Source organism: Macrosteles quadrilineatus, unplaced genomic scaffold, assembly GCF_028750875.1.
Source record: "Macrosteles quadrilineatus isolate MER2022 unplaced genomic scaffold, UCM_ALF_1.0 Scaffold_9__3_contigs__length_116548681, whole genome shotgun sequence".
NCBI classification, from domain to species: domain Eukaryota; kingdom Metazoa; phylum Arthropoda; class Insecta; order Hemiptera; family Cicadellidae; genus Macrosteles; species Macrosteles quadrilineatus.
Genome location: NW_026542602.1, coordinates 63,031,458 through 63,058,772, shown reverse-complemented (window position 1 = coordinate 63,058,772; position 27,315 = coordinate 63,031,458). Strand labels below are relative to the sequence as shown.

At 34.1% G+C, this 27,315-nt stretch overlaps 1 protein-coding gene across 1 annotated transcript; it reads right to left on the bottom strand.

The window, feature by feature from the left end:
- Positions 1–758: 758 nt before the first annotated feature.
- On the bottom strand, positions 759–27,083 carry LOC129004391 (uncharacterized). The gene is made up of 13 exons (XM_054432962.1): positions 26,994–27,083; positions 24,843–24,881; positions 24,308–24,340; positions 21,448–21,486; positions 18,305–18,331; positions 15,303–15,332; positions 14,894–14,920; positions 13,915–14,001; positions 8,638–8,781; positions 6,957–6,983; positions 5,580–5,696; positions 1,803–1,958; positions 759–918 (listed from the first exon to the last, which is right to left on the bottom strand). The coding sequence occupies exons 1-13, from the start codon at positions 27,030–27,032 to the stop codon at positions 844–846; spliced, it is 840 nt and encodes a 279-aa protein (XP_054288937.1). The 5' UTR covers positions 27,033–27,083; the 3' UTR covers positions 759–843.
- Between the last annotated feature and the right edge of the window lie 232 nt (positions 27,084–27,315).

Genomic DNA, 27,315 nt, shown 5'->3' with positions numbered 1-27,315 from the left:
TCCACCAAAGTTAGTTTCCCTTTCCGGCAGCATGACGTCACCACTCGATCGTCGTTGATCCATCAGCTGATCAGCTCCAGCTGTCAGAGAAGCTATTGTAAACTAATAAACAAACATTCAATTCCATCTCATATTCATTTGGTAATAAGATATGTCTTAATGATTTGGTTTCATGATCGTTGTGTTATATTTACAAGTTTATTGTTTATAAAATCAAACAGTAATGGAACTTTATAACTGTTATTGTGTCCCTAAAATACGTACAATGAATAACCTAACCTAAATACTAGGGTAAGTGGATAGACCTATTCTTAGTTACCATTATTTACCAAACAAACTATTTAAAACCCTTTATCACATCAATAGTAAAAGCATAATATGTTATATTAAAGTACGTAATTACTTTCCGTATATTAAAGTATGAAAAAGTTAAATTAGGCATACTTTTATTACAATTAATCCATCAAACTTATAGCCCAATCCTAACATAGCCTATTATAACTGAGACTAAGTGGTAACAAATTAGTAGAACAAACAAAAAATGCTTTCTAACAAAATAAATAACTACGAGCTCTTGGCCTTCTATAAATTGAACGTTAAATACTCAAGAATAATGTTTTACTAGTGGCATGTAGGGACCCTATGTAAGTCCCTAAAAAGCTAGAATGGTTTGTTTGTTTAATCCAAATCGCTTCATTTTGACACTTGAAAGTTGTTCTGGAACGTGAAAACGGGAACTGAAAAAAATTGAGTAGTGAAATATTTTTTTTATTTAAATGCTTGTACCGTACGTTTCAGAAATTGGTCTTCCTAAGTATTGATAGTACCTTATTGGTATTTTTTTTACTTCTTTTGACATGGCCAATTGAATATTCCTCTCATATTATTCATCGGTGTTCCATTATACACTTCTGTCACCTGAAAATCAACGGTAAAATTAGTTAATGTGAAGCCACTAAAACATGGTATAATGACTGTTAATACATTTACCAATTAAACTCTGTGCACTTAATTAAAATGCCAAAAATACTTTTACATAGAATTTTAGGCTTTCTAACAAATGACTTTAAGTTCAAAAAGATTGAATAAAAATAACTGAAATATCATGATTTTATTTGTAAAATAAGTCATACCTAGCTTAGCCTAATTCTACTCCATTTTACAATTTTATTCGATCTTTTTGAACTGACGTCGTTTGAAATTTGTAATGCTCAATACAAGTTTCTTTATATATTTCTTTATAAAATCAGCCATAGTACTTTAAATGTATAAACTTAAAATAACCGCCATTTCAAAATGTAATTAAGGTTACCTTAACATGTCAAGCTTTATAAAGATCGTTTGAAACAATCTAAAGATAAAAAATGATTATGTAAAAACATACAAAATGGCAAAATGGAATGGATAAAGAAGCAATTTTGGAGAAGGTTTTGTTCTTGATCTACTCTTTACTTTGACTCTAGGAAACACTACAAAGATTATGTCCTCACCTTTTTTGAACACCCTGTATACATTGTAATCAAGTAAAATGACGAACAATATGCATCTGACAAAATATGGCTAAACGTTCATTTTAATGTGACAACAAAAACTAACTGTTTTGAAAAATGTTACAAATACCGAGCATACATAAACATATTGTGTTCTTTAGAGACACATTTTTTATATGTTTAAACTTGATTTTGTATGGAAAATATAATCAAAATTAGTTCAAATTTGTAATCTAAAAAACCAGTATTGAGATCTCAATAAGTGATGATCCACTAGATATTTTTACAATAAAAATAATGGTTTAGACCTACCTTTCCAGGTACTTCGCGATACATCATGGGGTAGCAAAGTGGCTTTCTTCGGTTCGGGCAGATGCTTTCCACATAATTCTCGCCGAGGACATCCACATTTACTGTGAGCCAGACGACATAAACGAATCGACTTAAATCATCGCGCTTAATCGAATCCTGGTAAACAACAACATACAACCTCAATACTCTAGTCAATTCTTGGTGGGAATTTTATAGCAAAAAATTAATTTTGATCATGAGTAAACAATAATTTATGAGGTCACAAGGTGTCCCATGAGTAAGTAACAAGAATTTTAGAATATAAGTAGTGTAGTGAGGGTGCATTTGGGACTATAGGTGTCTACCCCCCGCGAAGCTACCTTGTTTATTGTTTACAATCCTTGACCCCTGACCTCCAGTAATCAGCCGATAGCGCCAATCAAACATTATAAGTGTGGCATTTAAACTAGCCAATCTAAATAAGATGATTAGTCCACTGGGTGGACACTGGTCCACTCAGCTCCATTTCAGGTCCACTCTTGGTTTTTTAGTGGGATTGCAAAAAGCAAATTTCGTGTTATAGTTGATAAGTGATATTAACATCTTAAAGGGTATAAGAGAATAACTTAAAAAACAATATAATCGGTTTTATACATTTTATTATTCAAATTTACAATCAGGTGAAACCTTCTGGTGTTCTTCTGCAGGCTTGTCATCAAGACCCAAATGATCTAAGACAACACCACACTTGATGCATGAAACTGGATACAGTTTTAATCATATCTTCAATACTCGGATATAATTTTGGCCATATAATAAACTTTTCTGTCATTATATTTTCAGTATTTTCAATAGACTTTTTGTGGTTAAAATAGTTTATATAGTCATCTTCAGCATATTCACTCATTTTACACTTGGGATTTAATACTTTATGAAGAAAGTTCAAGTATCGTAATGATAATCTTTCACTGCCCGACTGCCAACCACACTCACAACATATTACTTGTTCATAACATTTTGTCCTGTAGAATCCTGATTTTACAAGATCCTCGTTCCGCACATTAAAAGTATCAATAGAAGATTTCTGGGGTGATGGTGGAGTTATAGATGTGACTAATGAGGCATCCATTGATGCTGGCTGGTGATTGAACCTTCTGTAAAACTCTTGGTCCACATCACTGATTGATTTCTTAAATTCCGTCCACTTGTCAACATCCAGCGAAACGCTCTCTCTCCCATTTGGTGTGTATACAATAATGATAATTTTTGTTTCCAATTGGTCATTTTTGAATTGAATTTTCATATGATTTGTTATAATAAATTCTTCGTGAAATTCCATATTTACTGCTATAGACATTTCCACACAGTCGGATATCAAAGTAGACTGAAACCATACAAGCTTGAAACATGACTTTTATACCAAAAATTCTGTCTAGCCAAACAAAATCCTCAATTGGTTTTCAACTATATCACTCTGGCTGTTAGTCACTTTTGAAACTTGGATTGGACGATTAACAACGTTTGGGCTAGCATCGCTAGATTGAGCTTTGTACCACCTGTCATCTCCAGTCGTCCAAGTAGATGATGACACGAACCCACTCTGTTGACGATTCATATCTCCAGCCATGCGTTCATAATTGCGTTGATGTGGTCTGGAAAAATCCAAAGTAAGGTTGGCTCTGTTGGCATTTGAAGAGCCAAGAGATGAATTTGGCCGTTCTTGATTAGGTCCAGACATTGTACTAGATCGATGGACACACTAAGACTGAATTCATTAGGTTGGATATATGACATAAAATACAAGGCAGTCTGTAGAAGTCATGCTGGCTCAGTGGTAACGTCTTAGCTTTGTAAATAGTGAGTGTTAGGGAAACTAAAAAAATCCCATTGAGGCAGCATGACTTCTTTTTGCCACACTTTTAAAACACTAATTATGAAAATCTAGTATTTCATCTAGTTCACTGTTTTACCAACAGATAGAGCGCGAATAGCTGTTAGCACACATCGACAGACTTGATCACGCGCGCAAAAGGAGATAAAGAAGTGTAAACAACAATGGCGGACGATGTAAACAGACGCGGCGACCCGCGGGTCGGGGAATACCCGATAACGGATAACGCCGGAATGCGATATCTTTTATCTAATTGTTTTTTAATTGGGGTCAATTGGGGTTAAATGTTTGATTGGCGCTATCGGCTGATTACTGGAGGTCAGGGGTCAAGGATTGTAAACAATAAACAAGGTATGGCTTTGCGGGGGGTAGACACCTATAGTCCCAAATGCACCCTCACTACACTACTAATATACGTAATGGGTCATAATAACAAAAATATAAGAGTAGCCTACCCTAAAAAATGCCTTGTTAGTGAGATATTCAACATTTCGTTTAAGTTTATGTGTGTTAAAAATGTATATCTTTAAATCTATTCAAGATATTTTCATGGAATTTGGTAATAAATCTAGTGTGGCACCTTTAAGGGAAAATATTTTCATAAAAAATATTGATTGATAACAAATGGTGGTGATTTCAGTTTTAAAACTTAAATTACCCAAAATAGCTAATTTCGGTATACCAATTTCACTTAGTTTACTGCTACACCAAATATCTTAAAGATAATATCTCGAATAGTTTTTAAGATATGAATTTGTATTTTAAAACACGAAAAATGGTGGGTATTTTACTTTTTACTAAACACGCGTAAAAAAGGGTACTTTATCTTCTGATTTGTGGATTCAATGGGCATCTATAGTGTGACCTAATTACTCAATTTGTTTGAGTAGAAACTTGCATTTATCTCTGTTCAACCTTAGTCCGTTCATTTTTATTCTTTGAGGTACCATTTCCAACCGAGTGAGCAACTCTTCTGATTTTCCTTGAATGATTATGTCATCGTAGAAGCATTGAGTGCCTTCTGTACCTGATAAGACTTGTCCATGATTCTTTGCCAAATTCGAGGATCTACTTTAACGCCGAATATGAGTCTATTAACTCTGAACTGTCCCTTATGTGTACGAATGGTGTTTTTGGCCTCTGGGGACATCAAAATGAAAAAGTAAATCGGTCCCGGGCCTAGGTCTTGCCATTAGACCTACGGTAATAGCTACTTCCCTATAGGGAAATTTGATAATACCAGACACAAAAGCTGCCTTTTATTTTCTAAACACAAATCTTCAACTTTTGAATCTTCTCCCTACTATTCTGGTGTTAATAACTTTCCTGACCCGATTAAATCTGCAGCTTCATTCGATTCTGTTATAAGATAAATGATCTTTTCTTTGATTCTTGTACAGTATTACTGAGATATTTAATTTATTATTATTATTGTATTGACACTATCTATGTATATTGTCTACAGAACGAGTAAAGGATAATTCGATAATATTGACGACTACTACTGTACTGTAATTTTAATATATTGTCGCATTAACAAGAAATTTAAAGTGTATACTGTAATAGTAAATTGAAATTACTATCAAATGCTTAGATGAATTGGAACCTATATACAACCGGAAATGTTCTTGATGTATTCCATCATTTTTAATCAAAGAAATCAATTTGCACAGCAGTATTTCGATCTAATCTTTTACAAATAATTATTTGTTTATGTAATTATGAAATGATCACAAATAATATATATTATTTATGATGAAAGTGATCTTAACAATTTAATTTTAACATTTCTGGTCTTTTAATCAAGGTAAGCTATTCCATCTATACTGCTCGCACCAAAAAAGGATCCCAACATTTTGGTTCAGTATAACGTTAAAATTTTAATTATTTTTTGAATTGTAACTTACCATTTTTTCTTCAAACATTTCTTGTGTCAGGCAAAAACCAACCTGCTTCTCATTCCGGATGAAAATAGTATTAATCTCTCTGCCTTTATAGGTTTCATGTCTCTTTTCATATTCATCCTAGTATCCACAAAAAAATATGTAAGTAAGGTAAATATTAAAGTCTGGTTTCTAGGAGTGTGAAGCTGCTATATTTGTGCATTTAGTTATACGTTATATTGTTGGCACTACATTAACCGGAGTAGATGTTTCTACATTCAAATTTACGCAAGATATTATTACATTTTACTCTTTGACCTTTTGTCGCTTCCCCATACACCATGTATACTGTGATTGAATTTGATGGTTTTAGCTTCAGTGGATGGATTATCCTGTCACACCCGAAACTCTAATACGAGCAAAATCTGTTTGTCTGTCTGTAATACATACATATATATACATCGATATGCAGCGGAAGGTTTTTGACTACATTTTGGAATTAGAGACTTATATCCCTAAAAAAAGACATGGAAAATAATATCCATAATATAATATATTTATATAATATATAAATAATAACTTATATCGCTAAAACCTGAATTTGTGACAGCCACTACCTCAGAAAAATTCATATTTCATTACACAGCTCATTTAAAATTTAAAAAAAATTAACATTGGCCGTATGGGTTGCCAAGTAACTATGTTGGTTGAACAAAATAACAAGTAAAAAGTAAACAAAAGACTTGTAGCATGTGTTTATAACAAGTCATTCACAGTATACTATAAAGATACTAGCAAATTATAAAATACAGTACTAAGTGATAAACATCAGTTGTAACTATTGAGTAAAGATATGATACACAGAAGATTATTCGATATAGGAAAAACTAGAGTAAGTCAGTGTTGATGAGTGATGAGTGTTTCGTGTTGGTGCCGTTTGAGTGCACTGGCGTCAACAATTTGACGACTAGATTTTAAAATTGTTTATACTCCTTTTATAGTTTACATAATTTGGACAGCTGTCATTCATAATAAATTGAAACTCCACTGGAACCTTAATAATAAAAACCAAAATTAGTTGAAAAAACGTGAGTTCCCTTTATATTGCTTTTACAATCAAAATAAACTATACCGTGCCATGGCTCGGTTCCCCGGTATTGAAGAAGGTTACAGACATATAAGACTGAAGGTTATATGTTTTAAAGGATTGTATAACATTTTATATGGAGAAACGTAATGGTTTTTGGTTATGTAGGTATGATAAAATCGTTTTAACCTCTTGCAGCTCAAGACTCGAGACGATTAACTAGCAAACACTTTGTCTTGTTGTTATCATAGTTCACTAGTTGAGGAAACCCTTAGATAAGTAATATCAATAATAGTAAGTAAGTATCTACTTACTTTGGTAGTAATGGTGACTTCTAGGACCTGTAAAATAAGTTTCAATCATTAGTAAAGGTAAAGGTGTGTTATACAGACAGTTCAATGCTCAGCTCAAAAGAACAACAGCAGTTGTTCTTAAGAGTCGGCAGGAGTCAAATTTGCTTTGTTGTTAACCGCCAGATACCAGGCTAAACAGCGGTTGTCTGATCAGCAAAAACATGCGCTCACGTTGAAGCATATTAATCATGCACCGTAAGCTTTATTACCGAGCAGAAAATGTTATGTGATTCTTAAATATATTTTGCGTGCAAATTGCTTTTTGTATTTTTAGAACTTTTGATTTAGAGGTTGAAGAAAATCACAGTTTAATTCAATATATTTATGTAGTTTGACAAAATAATAACAATTAAATTAAAAAGTAGTAAGCAAATCACATCTGTGGTTTCAATGGCTTTAAAATGAGATATTTTGCAACTTTCTATCCTAATAAACAATGCTGTAATATGCTTCAACCACTCGCATTGACGTTATGGGCAGAAAATTCATGATGGCCGGCGGTCCTGCCGACTCTTAATTGTTTCTACTGTAGGGGTTTTTCTCCAAGTGATTTTAAATACATAAAATATATATAGTAAATGTTGTTAGTAATTCATGTAAAAATCAAAGTATGGCTGTCAATCATAGTTTATTGTACTAATAAAGGATGTTCAAAAGGTTGTAAGTATTGTCTAATGTACAGTTAAAAAAATATTCATCGAGAAAAAAACTCTGGAAAATATTAGCTACAAAGGTTAGTAGAGTTCTGAAATAGAAACAAATCAAAGTGTGCTGGTGAGCAAGGAACAACAAAGTAAGGAAATCGCTCTAATAAGTCGTCTATTTACTCTCACTTCCTTTAATCAAATATCTCACAGCCAATTTGATGTTATTTCCGGTAAACGTCGCTTAAAAACTTAACACCACATGTTTCATGTTAGATAATACCATGTAATACCATACAGAAACCGATCTTCAAAGGGTTCAAACCATACATATAGAACAAAACGATTTATAACGGGCCGGAGCTCGTTTGACTGTTACTTATTCAAACTCGGTCCAGAAAATATGTAACAAACCAAATTCAATTTGTCAATAAATTGAAGCACATGTTGACATTTTGGGATTTTACTTTGACAAATCGGCGAGGCGATTCAGCCAGTAAGGGGTTTGGTTTTAGCATAACTATTCACAAATGTTATAAACTCTTTATTTAAACAGATTTAAAAGACAAAATTTTCTCTTGTGTTCTTTTTGCGAAGCACGGGTTCAGCTATAGTTAAACATAATTCAGAAATTACAAGAAGTAACACGAAAACAAATTCTTGGTCTAAATTGTCTGCAAGATTGATGGTTTTAATTGAATACGAGACTGGAAAAAAAATTGTAGTTTAATGTACAAACCATGTGCTCATTCAGTAAAGGCGGATGCAGGCTAGTAAAAATTGCTTGGGTGAAAACTAATTTAAATTGCAAGGGAGTGATTTATCTTAAGCAGCTTTAAAAAAAATCTAGGTTTCATTATAGCCCTTGTCAAATAGAGCAAGTTTACGTACTTGAGTGTTTGAAAAACCATGTGCATCTCTATCAATGAATTTTGATGCAGTTCTATTTTTTTTTCATTACAGTAGACCAATTATAGTAGACCAGAAAGTAGGCTCACCTTATCTTTCAGGTCCAACCAAAGTTCATCGACAGGGTTGACAAATTCGTTATCAAAATAACGAGCAGGGAAATCGTTGTAGTGCACAATGAAGAAAAGGCCATTTTGAACGTTGTACTTTGCAAAATCCGTCGCAGCTGCAAGCTGAAAATCCATTATACATCTTTATTTAGATCCAGAGATCCTTAGCGATGGAGGGTGGAAAGCAGTGATACTTTTGCTACTTGCTGAAACGTAAGTAAGCACAACCTAAGGATGCCCTTACGACCGACACGTCTCCGAATTTTCTGAAATTTTCAGTAAACGACATTGAAATACTCATTTGTAACACTTTTTACAGGTGTGACTACCAGCCAAAATCCCGGACGCTGTAGTAAACTTTATTGAAGAGCAGTCTTCACTGCCCTCTTAAAAGTCTGGTGATAATGCTCGGTCTTAAACACTCGTAGCTTTTAGCTTTGTAGCATTGTACTAAGTATGATGTTGAAAAATGAAGTGGAGTGTTTGGGGACGGGAATGGTGTTAGTGTGTTGGAGAGTACTTATGTCAAGAAGAAACATCAAACATTTCTAGATTTTTGTTCACAAACGACAGCGTCTCCAACTCGTCCAAAGAAGGAAAGGTCAACATTTTTAAATGTATAAAGATTTCTCTAGAAGATTATTTTTTTTGAGGGAGAAGATTACTCTTAGTGCCTCCTTTTGGAGATGAACCCATAGCAGAGTCCTTTGGTTTTCACTTCCCCTGACAGATACAGCTTATGATAGATATGGGAATGCTATAACATAGTATACCGACAGAAGCACCCACCTTTGTTTCACCTTTGACTTGACTTTCACTTTCACTTTTCACTTTTTTTTGTTAGACCTTTGTTTCTGAGTTCGAAGAGCAAAAACCCCAGTGAAGACTTTACGGGGGAATTTCAGTGTGATGGTGAAATTTCATATTTTTGTCAAGGATCAAACCTTAACTTAAAGTTTTGGGATGAGGACACAGCCTAGTTTTTATTTCTAGAAGAACATAAAGGCCACAGCTGTTTGCTGACGGTGACCTATTAGACACGTGAAAGCTCAACATTTGAGTTTTCTCTGCATTTAAAACCAGCTGATTGATAAACAATTGTAGAAGACTGTTCGATTCGAGGAATGCCATTAGCTCCTGTGCCGTGAGCATCACCGATATTAAAGCAGCACTTGCACCGAGCATATATATATATATATATATATACTCGGCTAGCAAGCAGAACGTACTGGCAGAAATCACTCACTCTGACCCAGTGCCAAACCCAACAGAATGACAGCGAAATGTCTAAAAACATCTCTCGTCCCCTCTCAGTTCTCAGCCGTGTAAGATCGACAATCCGGACGACTTCCGTCCACATAATTAAGTCGATAAGTATTAAAATATAAGTAGTAATTATAAAGTTGTCAGAATTAGCAACATGATATGATATAGTTAATTAATTTTTAGTTAGGGGTTGCCGGTGAGAAACCAGTGATTTAGGATGTATTTTTACAACTTAATATGTCGGTTTCTCCTTAAGAGGAACCGGCATTCAGCTTGTTGAAACAGAGTCACAAATTCACATGGTTGAACAATTATTCTCTTCTGTCAATCCGAGTAATTTATTACTAAATTACATTAATTCAATCAATGTTTCATATTCCACAGTTAGTTCGTGATTTTTTTTAGTTCATGTCAACGCAATTCTTAAGTTTTCAGGTAGTGGTTTAGTTATAAGGTTTCCATATTATAAATTAGTTAATCACAACTCATCAAAAGCTGGCTTACGGTGTTTACGGCAATGGGCATGATCAACCTCAGGGTAAAACCTTTCCTGTAAAATAGACAATTACAACCCTTCCTAAATCCTCAATCATACAATTATTTCATTAAATATTTCCATGTCTTAACCCTCATCTATCCACCCAACCTATCCATTATTCCACAGACACACCCCACTAGTTTCAATCAGTAACAACCAGTCACAAATTCCCATCAATCGTTTCAAACTGGTAGAAATCGCTACAAATTGGTAGCAGAGCGTGGTTTTCGGTGATTTTGGTTGATTTTTGAAAGTTCGGGATCTTCGTGCTGATGTGCGGCTATTTCCTTGAAAATTTCCGGAATGCCAAAAAGTGACAAGTTACTGGTGGAGGGAATTCCTTAGGGGCTTCGGCGGTGTCGGAGTTTTCAAAATAGTGAAAAAAATTAACAAAGTGTGACACAGGACTGTTGGAAAAACATTTTGTCTCAGGTAACCATCCCCATCAACATTAGATATGTAACCAAACTGCTACCTTCCCGCCAAATAGGAAGCAAAACTCGCATGATGCTTAAGTCGCAAATTTTTGTCATCTTGTCAAAAGTAGGTAAAAAAGCCTAGGTAAAAAATATGCCTGTTACATACTGACTGCTGTCTAAGTCTTTCACTATCTTGTTTTTTTAAAGAGGGTCAGGCTTATAAGTACACCATGGGATTGTATCACAGCTGAAACAGCTTATTGTGCACCCTTATTCACAGGTCCTCATTCTCCGTAAAATCCCAGGTTCTTAGTGAACCATGAGAACCTTTTGACTATGGTTTCCTGTTCTTCCCTTTGATATACTACAGTATATAGGCAAAGGGAACTCACACGCATACCTCGTACGGCTGGGCACATTAATATCTCGTGGAAGGCTGTCTCCTCCTCCTCTCCACATTTTCTACATAAGAGACTTTCAACTTGAATTCCAATCTTGTGTAGATGTCCGCGGAATACCCAGTAGCCGCTGATGAAGCCAACCACTTTCCACAGGGACAGGGTCTTCCTATTCAGCCCAAGGGCATCTGCTGCTATCGCACCGGTAGGTGTCTGCAGTATTCTCTTTGACTGTGTACATCTGCCTTCTGTTCTTTCCCAGCTCCTTCGATGTTCTTTGCCCATTTAATGGTGAACAGCTCTCCGTGCTGTGTTGTAAGCAATACCACACATCGGCTCTGGACCCACGAGCGGGTTTTCAGCTCCTTTATTTTCCCACTTGTCAGCAACTCATTGCCAGCAATTCCTTTGTGCCCTGGAACCCAACTAAATATAACATGGTTTTTCTCACCTGATGACATTCCTTTCATGGCCTGATGACAGTCCCATACTGCCTTAGAGTTAAATTCTAAACTTTCAAGTGCCATTAGCGCTGCTTTGCTGTCTGAGTTCATGTGGCCATTCTGACCACGCTCCAAACACACTCTGGCACACTCGGACAGGGCAGCAACTTCATCCTGGAATACAGTAGCCAGTTTCCCCAGGCTTACGCATATCTGCGCATTGGGTCTGACTCCATATATTACCGCCCCAGTGCCTGTTGGCTTTTTTGAGCCCTCCATATACCAAGTGATCCTTATTTTCACGTATTTAGGTAACCATTTTGTTTACTAAGCTAAGGATGGCCCTTCTAGTTCATTCATTTCTTAAATCCATGTTGGTTGGGGAAAAGTAGTTGTTTTCATGTGTTTTAAGGAAGTCAGAGAGTCAATCCAAAACAACTTATTCGAAAATTTTGGACATTGTCGAAAGCAGGCTGATAGATATCGCGAAGTGTTTCATCTTCTTTCTTAAAAACCGGGATAACCACTGCCACTTTCTGGGTTGATGGAAATATTCCCTCAACAAAGAAGTGCTTTAATAGGTAGCACAACGGTCTAGCTACGTATTCGCCAATAATCTTCAGGAGACATTTTATAAATTCCTGCTGACGTTTTACTTTTCATTGAGTTTATAATGCTTTAAATTTAACTTTCTGTGACGGGAACAAGAGCCAATTATTGATATTTGTGTCTGTCACTTTTTATTGCATCACTTTTTACTTCTGTGACTGTGCACAAGACAACTTTGGGTTTACCATGGATGATTTTCCTATGAGTGAGGATCGGAGGGTGGTTTAAGTGGTAGTGTGACAACAGGTTGAATTTGATCTGGTCCGGCCTGGGTCCGCAGGGGCAGCCATGCGGACAATTTCGGGGGTGCGACAGTAGGACAGAGGGAAATCTCCCTCGCCGGGTCGGTTTCTTCCTACCTACACACACAGGCAAAAGAACGGGCCACCTAGTGGAATCGTTCATCGAATTGCTGCGTCATGTTTTCGAAGAGATATAACTTAACTGTGCGGCATACTTTTTCAGATCAAGACAGGAATGTCAATTATCAATGATATCAAATATTTGAGATGGGGACGCCACTATGTGCGTATTTTAACCCAAATATGAGTGAAGGATCAGTAGGATGAGTGGCGCGATCTTATAGTCTTGTTAGTGACTAATTCCGATATATTCCTTAGACATAGCTGTTAATTAATAGCCCATACAGCTAATGGCAACTAAGGGACCTACAGTTTATAGTGGAATCCGAACCACATTTTTGCTTTGGTATTAACAAATTGGTCTAATTATCAGGATAGTACAGGATAGTCATAGTACTCACTCGTGCGGAAGTTTATCCACTCCAGGGAGTATCACATCCACAGTGCATGCCTATAAATATCCACAATTCCTAGCCTAACCTAACTTCAGACCTTAACTATACTATTTACTAATTATTATTTTAATAAAGACAGGTGTGTAATAAAAACAAGTGCTGACAAATTAATACGAAGTAAATATATCCGTGAACGATTCCATGAAACCACTTGAGTCCGGGGAAGGGAGATCGGACTTAGGAAGGGAGAACGGTTAAATTCCACTCAGTCCTACTGTCGAAAATGCCGCATTACTGCCACAGGGGGCCCAGGCTGGCCCAGGTCAGATTCAGCCCTTATCATTTCGCTTTACCGGTTTAAGCTACGGTTTGCTTTTGAATTAGTGAAGGTTGGGAGTGGACTGAAGTATGACGTCACTGTAAATGGGATTTCTAGAGTAGCAATATGAATCAAGTCACCTGTTTTAATAAATTGTTTTAGTTTATTTCTCATTTGTTTCTCTACATCTAATCACCACTTGTTTTTTAAATGTGAAAATAGCTTTTCCTAATTTACATTGTCATTACGTACACAATGACTGGTAGTCTTGCCTAGGTCTCTCACATTTCCTCTAAAACTAGGCTTAGTTGTGTTTGGCCTAACATTTGACAAACTTCAAATCAAACATTGAACTTTAATGAGTTCGGACACTTAGCAAAACTAAACTAAGATCACTTTTGCGTTGACGAGGACGTTTATATTTCAAGCCACAAAGTGAAAGAGACATCTAAAATTCAAAGAATACAAATAAATCCTTACATATTGCAGAACAAGCAGATTACGTACCTGATGAGCGTACCAATCTCCTTTATCTTTAACGAAAACCGCAAGTGTGAAATCCTTGTATGTTTCATGTCTTGCTTCATAAGCGCTCTGAAACATAATTGTAAAATGATTTCATTATTGAAATTTCAACTAAATTACATTCATAGTTTTCGCAAATCTTTTTTTGGAACATTTAATTAATTTCTATATGCCCACCATTGAGTGTTCTGCAGACAATCCATGGTCAATTTCAGCTCATTCGCTGTGCAACATGAATCTGGTTACCGATGATATTGCTTAATAAATCTATATCACGAATCTTCATAGAGCAAACGATGTTTTTATCGTATCCCCATAAAAAAATAATCAGAAATCTGGTCTTCTATAGATTGTCTTACTTTTTCAATTGTTACCGCTGATACAGGCAGTCTCCCTAAAGCCTTCCGTTGTTGTGCTGATCCCGTTTCTACGAACCGCTTACTCAAACGTATGATGTTATTTTTGTGAGGAGCAGTTTTGATAAATTATCTAAAAGTTCATTTCAATACAACTGACTTAAGCTGACTTTAATTCACATAATAATACCACGCACTTTTCTTTCTCTTGATCAGGAAACATGGTTTTAAATCCAAATTAAATATTTTAAGTAGCCGCAAACGTCAACAACAATGAAACATCTGTTTTCCAAGACAGAGTAACAAAATTATTTGAAAAAATTTCAATGATACCAACCTCATTTTCCCACCTCACCTGGTTAGTTTTATATAACCATTCGAAACTATACCGTTCACTTTGGAAAGTACTGTAATTCTGTTTCCTTTGTTATTTAATAACTAGCTGAACCCGGCAGACGTTGTCTTGCCTTTGACTATTTATAATCCCGCGGGCTTTGCCCCGTTTAACTCCTTAATTTTCAAGATGATCTCGTTCGCATGGCTCAATCACATCCTGGTTGAAGTTCTCCAAAGTTTTAGTAACCAAAGAGTTGTCTAATACTCACTTTTCCACTCGCAGTCTCCTGTGACATCTGAAAATAAACATTATAACATAAATAAGAAACAAAGGAATGAGTCCATCAACTCATCAGGCCCATTGCCACGAAGGGCAACGCAATGTTAACAGTTGATGTCGACTTGTACACATTTTCGCCAAAGCACTGTAAATTACTTCAATAAAAAGCTGAAGCAATTACTTTCAAATTTTGCATGGCGATAAAGACCTTATTGGTGAGTGCCATCATCTTTATTTCTTTAAAAAGTTCTCCCAGAAATCCGCCCAACGGGGTCACAAACTGTTAACGTTATCCCTATAGATGCAGTGCTTGACACCTAAACTAAGCGTAAGATCAGCTGTTGTCTAAATTTAGTACTTTAGGTGAATAATCTACAGAATATAAATATTCAACTCACTATCGCAGTTCTTATTCCACCGGTGTATTCCTGAAAAAGATTATGTTAAATTAAGCCCATTTCATTCAATGTTTACAAAAACACTTGTATCTGTGATGGAGTAACTTGTCCAACCCACTTGTTGTGTACTTGTAACTTGTATAATGTCTTTAAATATACAGGGGGTTTTCAAATTGCCTGGCCATGTTTTGTGGACTTGTTTCTTTGGGCTAAGACAAACATAAAATGCCATATAATAAGTATAGATCTAAAATGCATATATTTCTGTCTGTCGGTCTGTTTGTGATTTGTTTAACTATTAGATATCTTGGGCATTTTTTAAGATATACATTTTTAAATTGATATAAATGTGTACTTTAAAAGGTAAAAACAATATATTTAGATTAAGATTGAAAAATTTCGTTTCAAAATATCTAAGCCATTTAAATATGGCGGCCATTTAAAATCTTTTATGTCAAATTTCATGAAAACCATAAATATTAAGAACATTGTTTTCACAATCAAAAAGATATAAAATTTAAATCCAAATCAAATGAGACCTTGTTTGTTAAAATCGGATGACAACCAACAGAGTTATCAGGTTCTTTCTACATTCGGTTACGCAATTTAAAAGGACTACCATACTGCTTAATCAGTAAACTTCAATATTCTATATTAGATTCTCTTTGCTCTTTGTTTTACTTACAACTCTTTTCCCAGCAACATGTGCTGTAATTCTATTTATTTATTTTATTGTTATATCATATTTCAAAATGTAAAAAAAAAAAACAGTATCTTGTTCTCTTACTACTATTAAAGTGTGTTAATTTTTTCTCTCTCTCATTTTCATCAATATTTCCAATATTTATCAACATTACCCTCTGGTCCTACGAATATTTCTGATTACCCTTTCTCATTTATTCTCTCTATCTCAATTATTCTCTTTTCCTATCATTCTTTAAATAATATTTTATTTCCATACTAACAGCATTCTTTTCTGAATCATTCACTGCTCTTAAGATAGTTCCAATTAAATTACGTAACCGAATGTGGAAACAAACTGATAACTCTGTTGTTTGTCATCCGATTTTATTAAACAAGATCTCATTTTATTTGAATTTAAATTCTTTATCTTTTTTATTAGAATATAATTTCTATAATATATATGGTTTTCAATAAATTTGGTATTAAAGATTTTAAATGGTCGCCATATTGAAATGGCTTAAGATATTAGTACGAAGTTTTAAATCTCTTTTTACCTACTAAACTACACATTTACACCAATTTTGAAATTTCTATCTTAAAAAATGCACACGATAGTTAAAAAAAATAACAAACGAACGGTTAGAAATCTAGGCATTTTAGACTTATACTTACTTATGAGGCATTTTAGACTTATACTTATTTATGAGGCATTTTAGACTTATACCACAGCCACCTCTAATACAAGGCCGCGACGTTCGAACTGGCAACGCCGCAATCACACCCCCTCTGCGTCCGTCTTCACACGCGCTAGACTATATCTATAAATGAGAGTATTGCTGTTTTCGTTGCTCTATAGAACGAAAGAAAGATCTATCATTTCAGCCTCTGGATTGCTTATATAATCAAATAAATAAATAGTAAAGTCTTACCTTAGCAATCCTTGTTATGGTGGTCCGATATTAATTTCAAACCCGTAGGTTCATCATCAGTCGGAAGTTTAGGTAGACCAAATTTTTGTTATAAAATCCACCCGATGGGTTTCGTAGAAATGTTGACATTTAACACAAAGACACACATTACAGTTGACATAAATAATATACGTAGTTTAGGGATAAAAACCATGGTTTTATAAAACAGTGGGATAACCTCACTTCAGTCAGGGAACACGCTGCCGGCAGAACTGTCAGAACTGCACCCAGGCACAACACATCTATCTGGCATGATTCACTAGCAAGTTCAATGCCATAACTTAACGATTAAGGGTAGTAGAACGTGAATAAGTGTGTCGGTACGCGACTCCTCCATTTACTGTAATGGTAAGACGGCCGCGCGTCAAGACACCAATGCGACGTTGCCACGTTTCGCTCGCCGCGGCCTTGTATTAGAGGTGGCTGTGCTTATACTTATTAGGCATTTTATGTTTGTCTTCGCCATAGGAACAAGTTTAAAAAATTTGTCCAAATAATTTGGAAACATCCTGTATAAAAAAAATAATATTAGCTTATTATAGAAGACTAGAAAACCTTGGAGGCTCAATGAGCCGCATAACAAGACACATCGTTGAAGAAAACTTGGTGATACAAACATATATTATGTTCGGTCGCACCGCTCCTGTCGCCCAGCTAGGACGGGGCCTAAAGACTAGAGAATGTAAGGATTAGACATTAAACTCATCTTCACAGAGCCTCTGTTTAGACTCATATTCACAGAGCCTCTGTTTAGACTCATCTTCACAGAGCCTCTGTTTAGACTCATCTTCACAGAGCCTCTGTTTAGACTCATATTCACAGAGCCTCTGTTTAGACTCATCTTCACAGAGCCTCTGTTTAGACTCATCTGCAATGCTTCCCTGTTACAGGTATCAATTTCTTCAACTCGCTACCAGATCAAGTGAAATCCTTTCCAAATTCCAAATTTAAAATTATTCTGAAGAAGTGGCTATTGGCAAACCCTTTATATAAAAATAGAAGATTTTTATGTTGCAATGAAGCATGGCCCACTTATTGTACCTTAGAATATGAATCTGGAAGGTATACTATTTATTTGCTTGCTTGTGCACCTGCATGGTTTTGCTGATTTATTTTTTAGTCTTTAGTTTTTATTGCAGCTTTATGTACTGTTTATTTTGTCTTTTTTTGACAATGCCTATTGTATTTATTGTATAACGAATGGCTAATTAAATCATTTATTCATTTATTTACAGAGCCTCTGTTTAGACTCATCTTCACAGAGCCTCTGTTTAGACTCATATTCACAGAGCCTCTGTATTTAAAGAGGCGTGTAGACTAAAGACTAGAAAATGAAAGGATTAGACTCACCAATATTATTCGTTGTATGGTGCGTGTCTGAAAAAGATTAAAAAAAATATATATTTTTTTTATTTCATGTAGCAATTTTAGAGCAATTCAAAACATATTATCTATGAATTGTTACTTAATTATAATTGTATATTAGTACAAGCTTTAATTACACATTTATTAAAACCACTGATGACAGTTGGTGCCACCTTGGCAGTAAGGCCAGACAGTGGTGTACCTTGTTTGTTCGTAAAGTAAAAATGCATAAATACACATGACTTTACAATTTTTTAAATGTTTGGATTTAACTTTTTCACTTTGCATATAAAATGAGGAAATTACAAAATATTTTTTTAATTACATATTTTATACACTTCGGTATAATCCATCCCAAGACAATACAAAGTGTCACCATATCCCCTTAATAAGTTCATGATGGTATTAGTAGTTTCAATTTGTAGTGCACAGACTTTAAAATTAACTGAATAAAATAATTACACTGGTTTAAAAGTATTTCATCGAGCAATTGACTCTTGCTACGGTCTTTTTGCTGTCTTTAAATAAAATTAAAATTTAGCTCTAATTATTTGTCTTCCAATAAGTTAAGCTAACTCATTTTTTATTTCTGTCCCTGGATTATGTCTGTCCCTTATAAGTGATTTACGGAGTATTGTTGTTCGATTGGCAATGACCTTCTAACTTTATCGGCCCCCACACGCTGCCTCTCACTAATATACTTCAACACAGTAGTCGTATGTTGGAGTCTGGAATATCATACACCACAGGCTGTTACATACACGGAGTCCACTGAAGTACCTCTCTTCACATAGCCCTACCGTGATCCGCTCCGGCTGACCGACATAACACAATATATTGACTTGATACACATACGTCTCTTCATATGATCCGCTACTCTTCTACTTAATCAACACACTTCTCTCACTGAGTCAATACTAATTTTATTTTATTTTATTTTATTTCAACGGACATTCTATTTTGTTTGATGTGGTGCTATTTGTTTCCAAACTTATCTATATCAATATAATAGTAGTGCAATGTACGATTCAAGATGGCTAATATTAAATAACAACTACAGTATAACATTTGACACTTAGACATAGGCAACAAAAACAAATAACAATAATCTAGTAATAAACAACAATAACCAATATTGATAATGGGTGTTATCAAGCTGTACTCCGACTTTACTAAACACTTCTACATACGGAGCCGAAAGAAATTGTAACAGTCATACAAACAGATATTATTTTCTCAAGGCCAATAGTTAGTTGTTTTGGCTGGCCACCGGACAACTTAATCCTTATCTATTGTTGGAAGCGCGCTCCAACCTTTATCAGCTGGACCTTGACTCATACCTGTCTGGGATTGTTTCAATACCCTATTGATTTCTCTGTCCACGTACTTGGTTAGAAGGAAGTTGACCACAGAAGAATGTACTACACTTCAATAACCCATCCTTCTTCGAGCAACGGATTTTAGGAGGCATGGTAAGCTGTGTGATGGATTATTAGTTAATTTTATAGTAAACCTAGTTTTTCAAAATTATTTCCTCTTTTAACAGAAATGAATAAATACAAATTTTATCCTTCACTTTTATTCAAATGGTCAAGAACAGCTTATCAACATTCATGAATAGTAGCTAGTAATTTTGTCATGGAAAATAATTATTGTTTGTAGGATTAAATTTCCCTTTGCAAAATATTTTAAAAATCATATCTTAAATTGATTTTATAGATTGGTTAAAGGTAAAATTGTGTAGATTTTCTTTATTGTCTGAATTTAACTGTGTTAGTTCATGTTGGAACAGTGACCCTAAAATTTGTGTTAAAACTTGTTCAGCTACCATGTGACTACTAAATTTAACTCTGTCTGATTTTTAACTTTGAAGTAAAATTGTAAAATATTATTTGTTGAGATAATATAAAGTCAACCAGATGTTTCATTGTCATTGATAATTAATTATTGAATTTTGTGTAAAGCTCAACTTTATATCAGTACTGCCTATTTGACTAAACAATTTCAATTTGGGAAAATATACCTTGGCTAGGCTTTGTCAGACAAATTTTATCATGAGTAAGTTGCCAAAAAGAGTATATTTTGATCTAAAAAAAAGAAATATTTAGTGTTGAGTAGAAATCAGATGTGCAAATCAGTGTATTTTATGTTAAATTCAAAACCGTGTTATTTTTCAACTACAGTATGTCCTGAAAGATTGTAAAATATTGTGTGAGATTTATTGTACAAATATTAATGTAGAATGTTGATTATTCTGAGATCAGTAACCATTTTGAGTTATGGAAGAAAAAGTATAAACATTGATTGATTACACTGTATTTATGTAAATTTATGTATAACATATTTTGGGACGAATTCTAGTATGTATTGGAATATTCAGGGTTTCCGGTCTTGGTTGCCACATCTGTGTCATCGCCCAACACCCTGCCCCACTAAGACTGTCTGTGGTCCAACTGCGGCTCAACTCCACCAGGGATGCTGCGACTGGTAGTTCAGACCTAACGTTAGCTACGGATCTGCCCACCAACAAAATTGTCAGCTGAGTGCTAGTTATTAAGCTTTGCTGAGAACTTTGAGAACTAACACTTGAGAAGTTAACTGAGATTATTATTTACTTAAGCAGAAGGAAGTGTTACATACTCTGGATTATCAACAGATATTTCTCTCTGAATTAATTTGATTGAATTTTGAGAGCCATTTGGAATCAATTAATGAGAGTCAATTTAGCCTATGAGAGTTGAGAGTAAATTTTGATTAAATCTTCGGCAGTGGGACTTAAATGAATTTAGCGGAATATTTTTTTATTCAGAACTTTTGAACTGACTAGGACTTTTGTGTTGTGAGTGAAGGATCAAGCTAGCGGACAACTGGGTAGATTTAAGATTATTATAAGTGTTTTGTCTAGGTGTCATCTGTCTATTTTTGTATTTATTTTATGTGTAAAAAGAGATATAACATTTCAAAGTAACTTTGTGTTCTGCTGAGTTTGGAATAATAAAAAAAATAAATAAAAAGGAAGGAAAATTGTATGCACTCTTAAACTGCATTTTGTCACGTAGGCCAAGTATTTTAATTTATTTATTTTTATATTAAATATTATCAAAGTACCCTTCACCGATAACACTTACCTGTATAAACTCGAATAAGTCAAATTGAAGCACCTCTGGCTGGAAAACAAAGAATTAATAAGATAATTATTTACTTCGATATCTTAAATAAGTGTAAAAGTTTAAGCTGGTAAAAAACTCTTTTAAATTCAGGCATAGAAAATCGTAGATTTCTAAATTAAAAAAATGAATTTCATTAGGAATTGATTATAAGCATTTCCATTGTCTGATCTAATTTAATCATATGATGAATATAATTTGTATTGAAGTTTCAAAGATTTTCCAGCATGACAAATGTTTATTTGTGTACAGCATTTTGAAATTGATATGTTAAAAACTAACCTAACCTTACTAACCAAACTTGGTGTAACATTTACAAAATTTTGTTTGATAACAGAAAAGGCATGTGGGAAATATCAAACGGAATTTTGAAAATGTTTAGGTACAGCATTTAGAAATGAAAATGTTCTAAACTAACCTACACTTACAAACCAAACTTGCTGTAACATTTTCCAAACTCCGTTTGATAACAGATAAGGCATGTGGGGAATAGAATTTTGAAAATGTTACAGCAAGTTTGGTTGGTTTGGTTGGATTAGAACAGTTTCATTTCTTAATTTATATTATTTTTTCAATTTTTATAAGAACTTAGAAGCTACATAGTGAAAAACTACAGCGCGATATCCCAAGCCAACCTAACATTTTACCCACTTTTTCGATGATAGTGCGTTTAATATACAGTATATTATCGCATGGAAAAAATAGTTACATAATCGTATACAGCATTGAATTCCGCACAATTTATATACCTTAAATGTTTGTTTTAATATGAAAACCATTACGTCTTTTTTAAGATTTTTCGTGCTTATTTGACTTTTCTGGGGGAAACGATAGTGATTTTTTAAATTTAGGACGTTATTTAGCATCATAAAAGTGTAAAAAATACTATTTTAACGTAACGTCTGTGATCGATTTATTTACCCCTTTGGTAAATTACTTAAAAGCAATAAGAACATAGGTTCAATTCATATAAACAATGTAGCTAACCATATTTACTCATTTGGACCTATCCAATGACGGGCAAATTCAGGTCAAAAAGAAAACTTGAGTCAAGAATTAGATTCACTCAGATACAGAACCGGATAGTACAATGTAATCACACATTTCAACCAGGGTTTGTATACTTGCACGGCTACTTTATTAAAAGCAAGTTACACGCAAAAGATGCAACTATCGCTTAAGCTGATAAGAGGAACTTTATTGTTATTTTTAACAAATGCGGCAGTTAACTAAACACAATGTTATGAACACTAATAGTTATAGCATTCAAACCATCAAGGAACATATCGTCCCCATTAATTCATGAAACTTCTAAAGAATAATCTTGACTAAAAATTCACATAATAGATACATCCCAAAGAGCAATTATTAAGATTAACCAAAACAGCCAAAACGGAAATCTTTATCCTGGAAATAGCAACACAACCCGTTGGTTAAATACAACGGTCTGTAGAGCAATAGTAAATAATAATATGACTTCTTGATCAGCATTGAACGTGTTATTAAATTTACGGAAAGTAAATAAAAGAAACGTCTTATAACACTTAAAACATATATTTACGCTTATATGCTCACAAGACGGTAAATATACATTCACCTATTGGGTCTGATGATGATTGGAGTGTCCAATCGAAATCGATCACCACTTACCATCTTTTTTGTATATTTGCCGTCTTGTGAGTAGCAGTATAAGCGTAAATATGTGTTTCAAGTGTTATATGACGTTTCTTTTATTTACTTTCCATAATAATATGCTTATAAAAATGTCAATTACGAACAACAAAATGTAAAGAAATAAAAATTTAGGAAATAACAATACAACAATCAGCTGTTAAATTATTAAAACATGTTCCATATGATCAGATCATGCATACCATAGATGAAGCTTTCCGTTGTCATATTAGTTTATAAAATCGGTTTAGTAGAACTGCAGATTTAGCTGTACAACATTTAACAAAAACATCTCTAATTAAAAAATTTCCCAACACTATAAATTTGGACGTTGCTTAGCATTTTACTAATGACTTTAAAATGGTGAGGAAATTGACCGAAGTGGAAAACGATAGGTATTCTGAAAAAGAACATTTTCCACAAATTACTGTAATGGATTTCTTGAAAATACTCAATAAAGAGAAACTAAACTTGGCTACAAATAGAAACTTAAGAAAACTATGTTTAATGTATTTTTTTTATAAAACATGTGTTTTTACCGTTGCACCATATTATATCTTTATTGAAATCAAACGTTCATAATTGTTTGCAATTCTATACGAATCTAGCTTTCCAACGACTCAAACAAAATTGATCTAGTATAACTGTAGATTTAGTTGTATAAAGTTTAACAAAAATATCTCTAACTCGGTATTTTTTCGCCACAATAAACTTGGAGGTTGCTTAGCTTTTTGGCAAATTCTTTATAGTGGGGAACTCGACCAAATTGGAAGGTGATATTCTGAAAGAGAATAAAACTGTCTGCAAATTACTTATATGCATTTCTTGAAAATACTCAATTAAGACAGCCTAAACATGCCAATAAGAATAACATGGGAATTCCACATGTTTCTAGAATTTTCTTCTGTGTACAACAACGCTTTAATATACTGTACAACAGGCTGGTACGAGCAAACCTGCCCATTGCCCACAGGAAAAATAAGACTTGGAATTTATTTTTTTTTAATTTATGAACAATTCAATAGTGTAATAACGCAATTACATTTACCACCCCACAAACTGCTACCCATGTTGATTAGTACAGTACACATAAATTAATAGACAAAAATGGTTGAACACAACTTAATACAGTACAGCAACAACATCTTACCTTTCCGTCCGATGGACCTCGTAGAAGTTTTGCCTGAAAATATTATTGTTTTAGAAGATGAAATGAACTTTGATGCATTCACTAAAATGCATGTTTTGGACCCTCAACGAGGAAAAGGTTTTAGTTAAAGTCTTCGATTTTTTGAACAATCATTGCAATAAATAACTTCACAATAAATTTGTTTTGGTCCATATAAGATATTATTTTATAACTAGCTGTGTGCTCGTTCTACGCACGGGAATCTTATAGTATTCAGTTGAAACCTTCTTATATTAAGAACAGCAGTTGGTGTGCATATTTTCAGAAATGCTGACAAAACTCTTATATAGCCTATAAACCTTCGCAAATACAGTATCTGACAGTTTAAAGCCAAAAAAATGCTTCGCAATTAAATGTCACCCGCATCGTGTTGGTCCATATGTGAAATCCAATGATTAAACTAAAAAATGCTTTATAGGTCTATGAGGCATAGCCCTAAGGTAGGCCTATAATTGAAAGTTACTTTCCACAATTGTTAAAAGCAACAACATCTTACCTTATTCGCTTGCACCGAATCCTCCCGTAAAAGAAACGCCTGAAAATATTATTGTTTTAGAAGTCAAATTTACTTGTTGAGTGAAAACTTGTTGTAAGAAAGGGATTAACCCTTTATCCATGGTGCTAGAAAAGATGGCAGGAGGATGTGGAGGAGAATTTGAGAAACATTAATCTGAGGCGATGGAAGGGAAAAGAAAAAATAGAAATTATTCCAAGGTCCACTTAGGTAGAAAAAATTGTAAGGTAAAGCATTTATTGGATTAGTAGGGTAGGGGGGTATTACAATGTTCGCTCTTGTTTCAAAACTATAAAAACAACCTTAGGGTGTCCCGTAACTCTCTGGACACATGTATATTGCGTTATTGCTTAGGTCTATTAAGATAAACATATTTCTTAAATCCCAAAGCTGTATCTGAAACCATTTAGGAGTAATTATTTTTTTGTAAAAACACCTAAATATACACAGAGGGAAAACTAAGCACCACAGACCAATGTTCCTATGGTAAAATTTGTTTGTCTTGACCTAAGCAATAACGCTATGTGTCCAGAGAGTTATGGGACACCCTGTATATCTTCCACTTGTACTTCTAGCTGCTATCATTTTGTTAAATTTTTTTCGAACATGTTTTTTTCAGAAGTATACAAACAACTGCTGGCTGTAGGAGTTTTAGCCTTGATAGATGATAGTTTTAGCCATATCTATATCTATAAAAGAGGAACTATGTGGTTATGTATGTGTGTGTGTGTGTGTATATACGTTATGGACTCCGAAACCGCTCGACAGATTGTAATGAAACTTTCAGGCATTATTAAGCATCTTTAAAGGGTGGTTCGAGTGAAGTTTGGTGCAGATCCACCAAAAGGGCTCTGCCCAAGAGGGTTTTAAGTGGGCCAATGTCAGACTTTTTGATCTACAATGTTTACAATTAAATATACGAGGGTTGTTTTTTTTTTCAACCTCCGATAGGCTATGAACAAAAGACAAGTTCATATAAAACATTAAATTTATTACCAAAAGTTTGGTCCATTTATGGTTACTTTTTGACATAATCACCAAAGAGATTGAGACATTTACTATATCCGTGCACCAGCTTTTTAATACCCTCTTCAAGAAAAGTGGCCGCCAGTACATTCAAAAAACAAAAAAAAATTCAAAAAACAAAAAATGTCAAAAAAATAAAAAATTAAGAAAAAATAAAAAAAGTCTTTAAAATTTCTAGAAATTCAGTAAACAAAGCAATAATGGCGAATCTGTGGTTTATTTAACCATTCTGTCAAACTGTTGAACCAAGTCATCTGAAACGACAGTAATGAGCTGGTTCAACAAGTTGGCAGAATGGTTAAATAAACCACAGATTCACCGTTATTGATTTGTTTACTGAATTTATAGACATTTTAAAGTCATTTTTTATTTTTTCTTGATTTTTTAATTTTTTTGACATTTTTTTTGTTTTTTGAATTTGTTTTTTTTTTTTTATGTACTGGCGGCCACTTTTCTTGAAGAGGGTATTAAAAAGCTGGTGCACAGATATAGCAAATGTCTCAATCTCTTTGGTGATTATGTCAAAAAGTAACCATAAATGGACCAAACTTTTGGTAATAAATTTAATGTTTTATATGAACTTGTCTTTTGTTCATAGCCTATCGGAGGTTGAAAAAAAAACAACCCTCGTAATTTAAAAGCAGATGTTTACTTTCACCAACTGTTTTGTAGGTTTGAATGATCACGACATTCTGTATTAGCATTAGTCATGATTTGAAATAGTGCCACAGTGTTTCTACAGATTGCAACACAGAAAACTATGTATTAAAAAAAAAAAAAAAAAAAAAAAACAGAAAAGTCCAAATGTATTAAACCCCAATCGCAGCACACCTGTGCACTTAACAACGTTTAAATTCTCCAATGTTAAATATTAAAACATAAAAATCTGTATCAAAGTACTGTATTATAAACAATAAAAGGGATGACTTTTTAAATTTATGACAACAGCTAATTTGCAACCAAAAGGTGAGTGAGCGTAGGTGAGCAAATACAAGGTTAAAAGAGGCCGCCAACCTCTTAAAAAAATGCATGTTGATACAAATCCTTTACGACCGTCTATACTTAAATAAATAAATAAAAATAAAGCTTGAGAATGGCCAAACTTACCAGCATGGTCGTCACAACCATATGATGGAAGGGTCCCATGATGAAGTTAGTGGAACTGGACTGAATTGCACGCGAATTTATAGCTGGTAGAGTTGAGAGCTTTCGATTGGGCAAGTTCGTTAATTGCGGATAATTATGACTATTCACGTATTGGTGAACATTACGTAAACATGCTGGCAAGTGTGCTCACAAAACATATGGTTTCATTCGCAAACGAACCAGAGATAAAACTTAAAAATTTATCTCGATCTATTTTAACATTAGTAAACCGTAAATAAATCTATTAAAGCAAAAACCGTCGCGTCTTTGCCCCCAACAATTT

Coding starts and splice junctions, on each gene's coding strand:
- LOC129004391 (XM_054432962.1), bottom strand. CDS start 27,032: ATGGGACCCTTCCATCATATGGTTGTGACGACCATGCTG. Junction 18,332..21,447: donor ACTTATTCGAGTTTATACAG/GTAAGTGTTATC, acceptor AATCTTTTTCAG/ACACGCACCATACAACGAAT. Junction 15,333..18,304: donor CCATACAACGAATAATATTG/GTGAGTCTAATC, acceptor AATCTTTTTCAG/GAATACACCGGTGGAATAAG.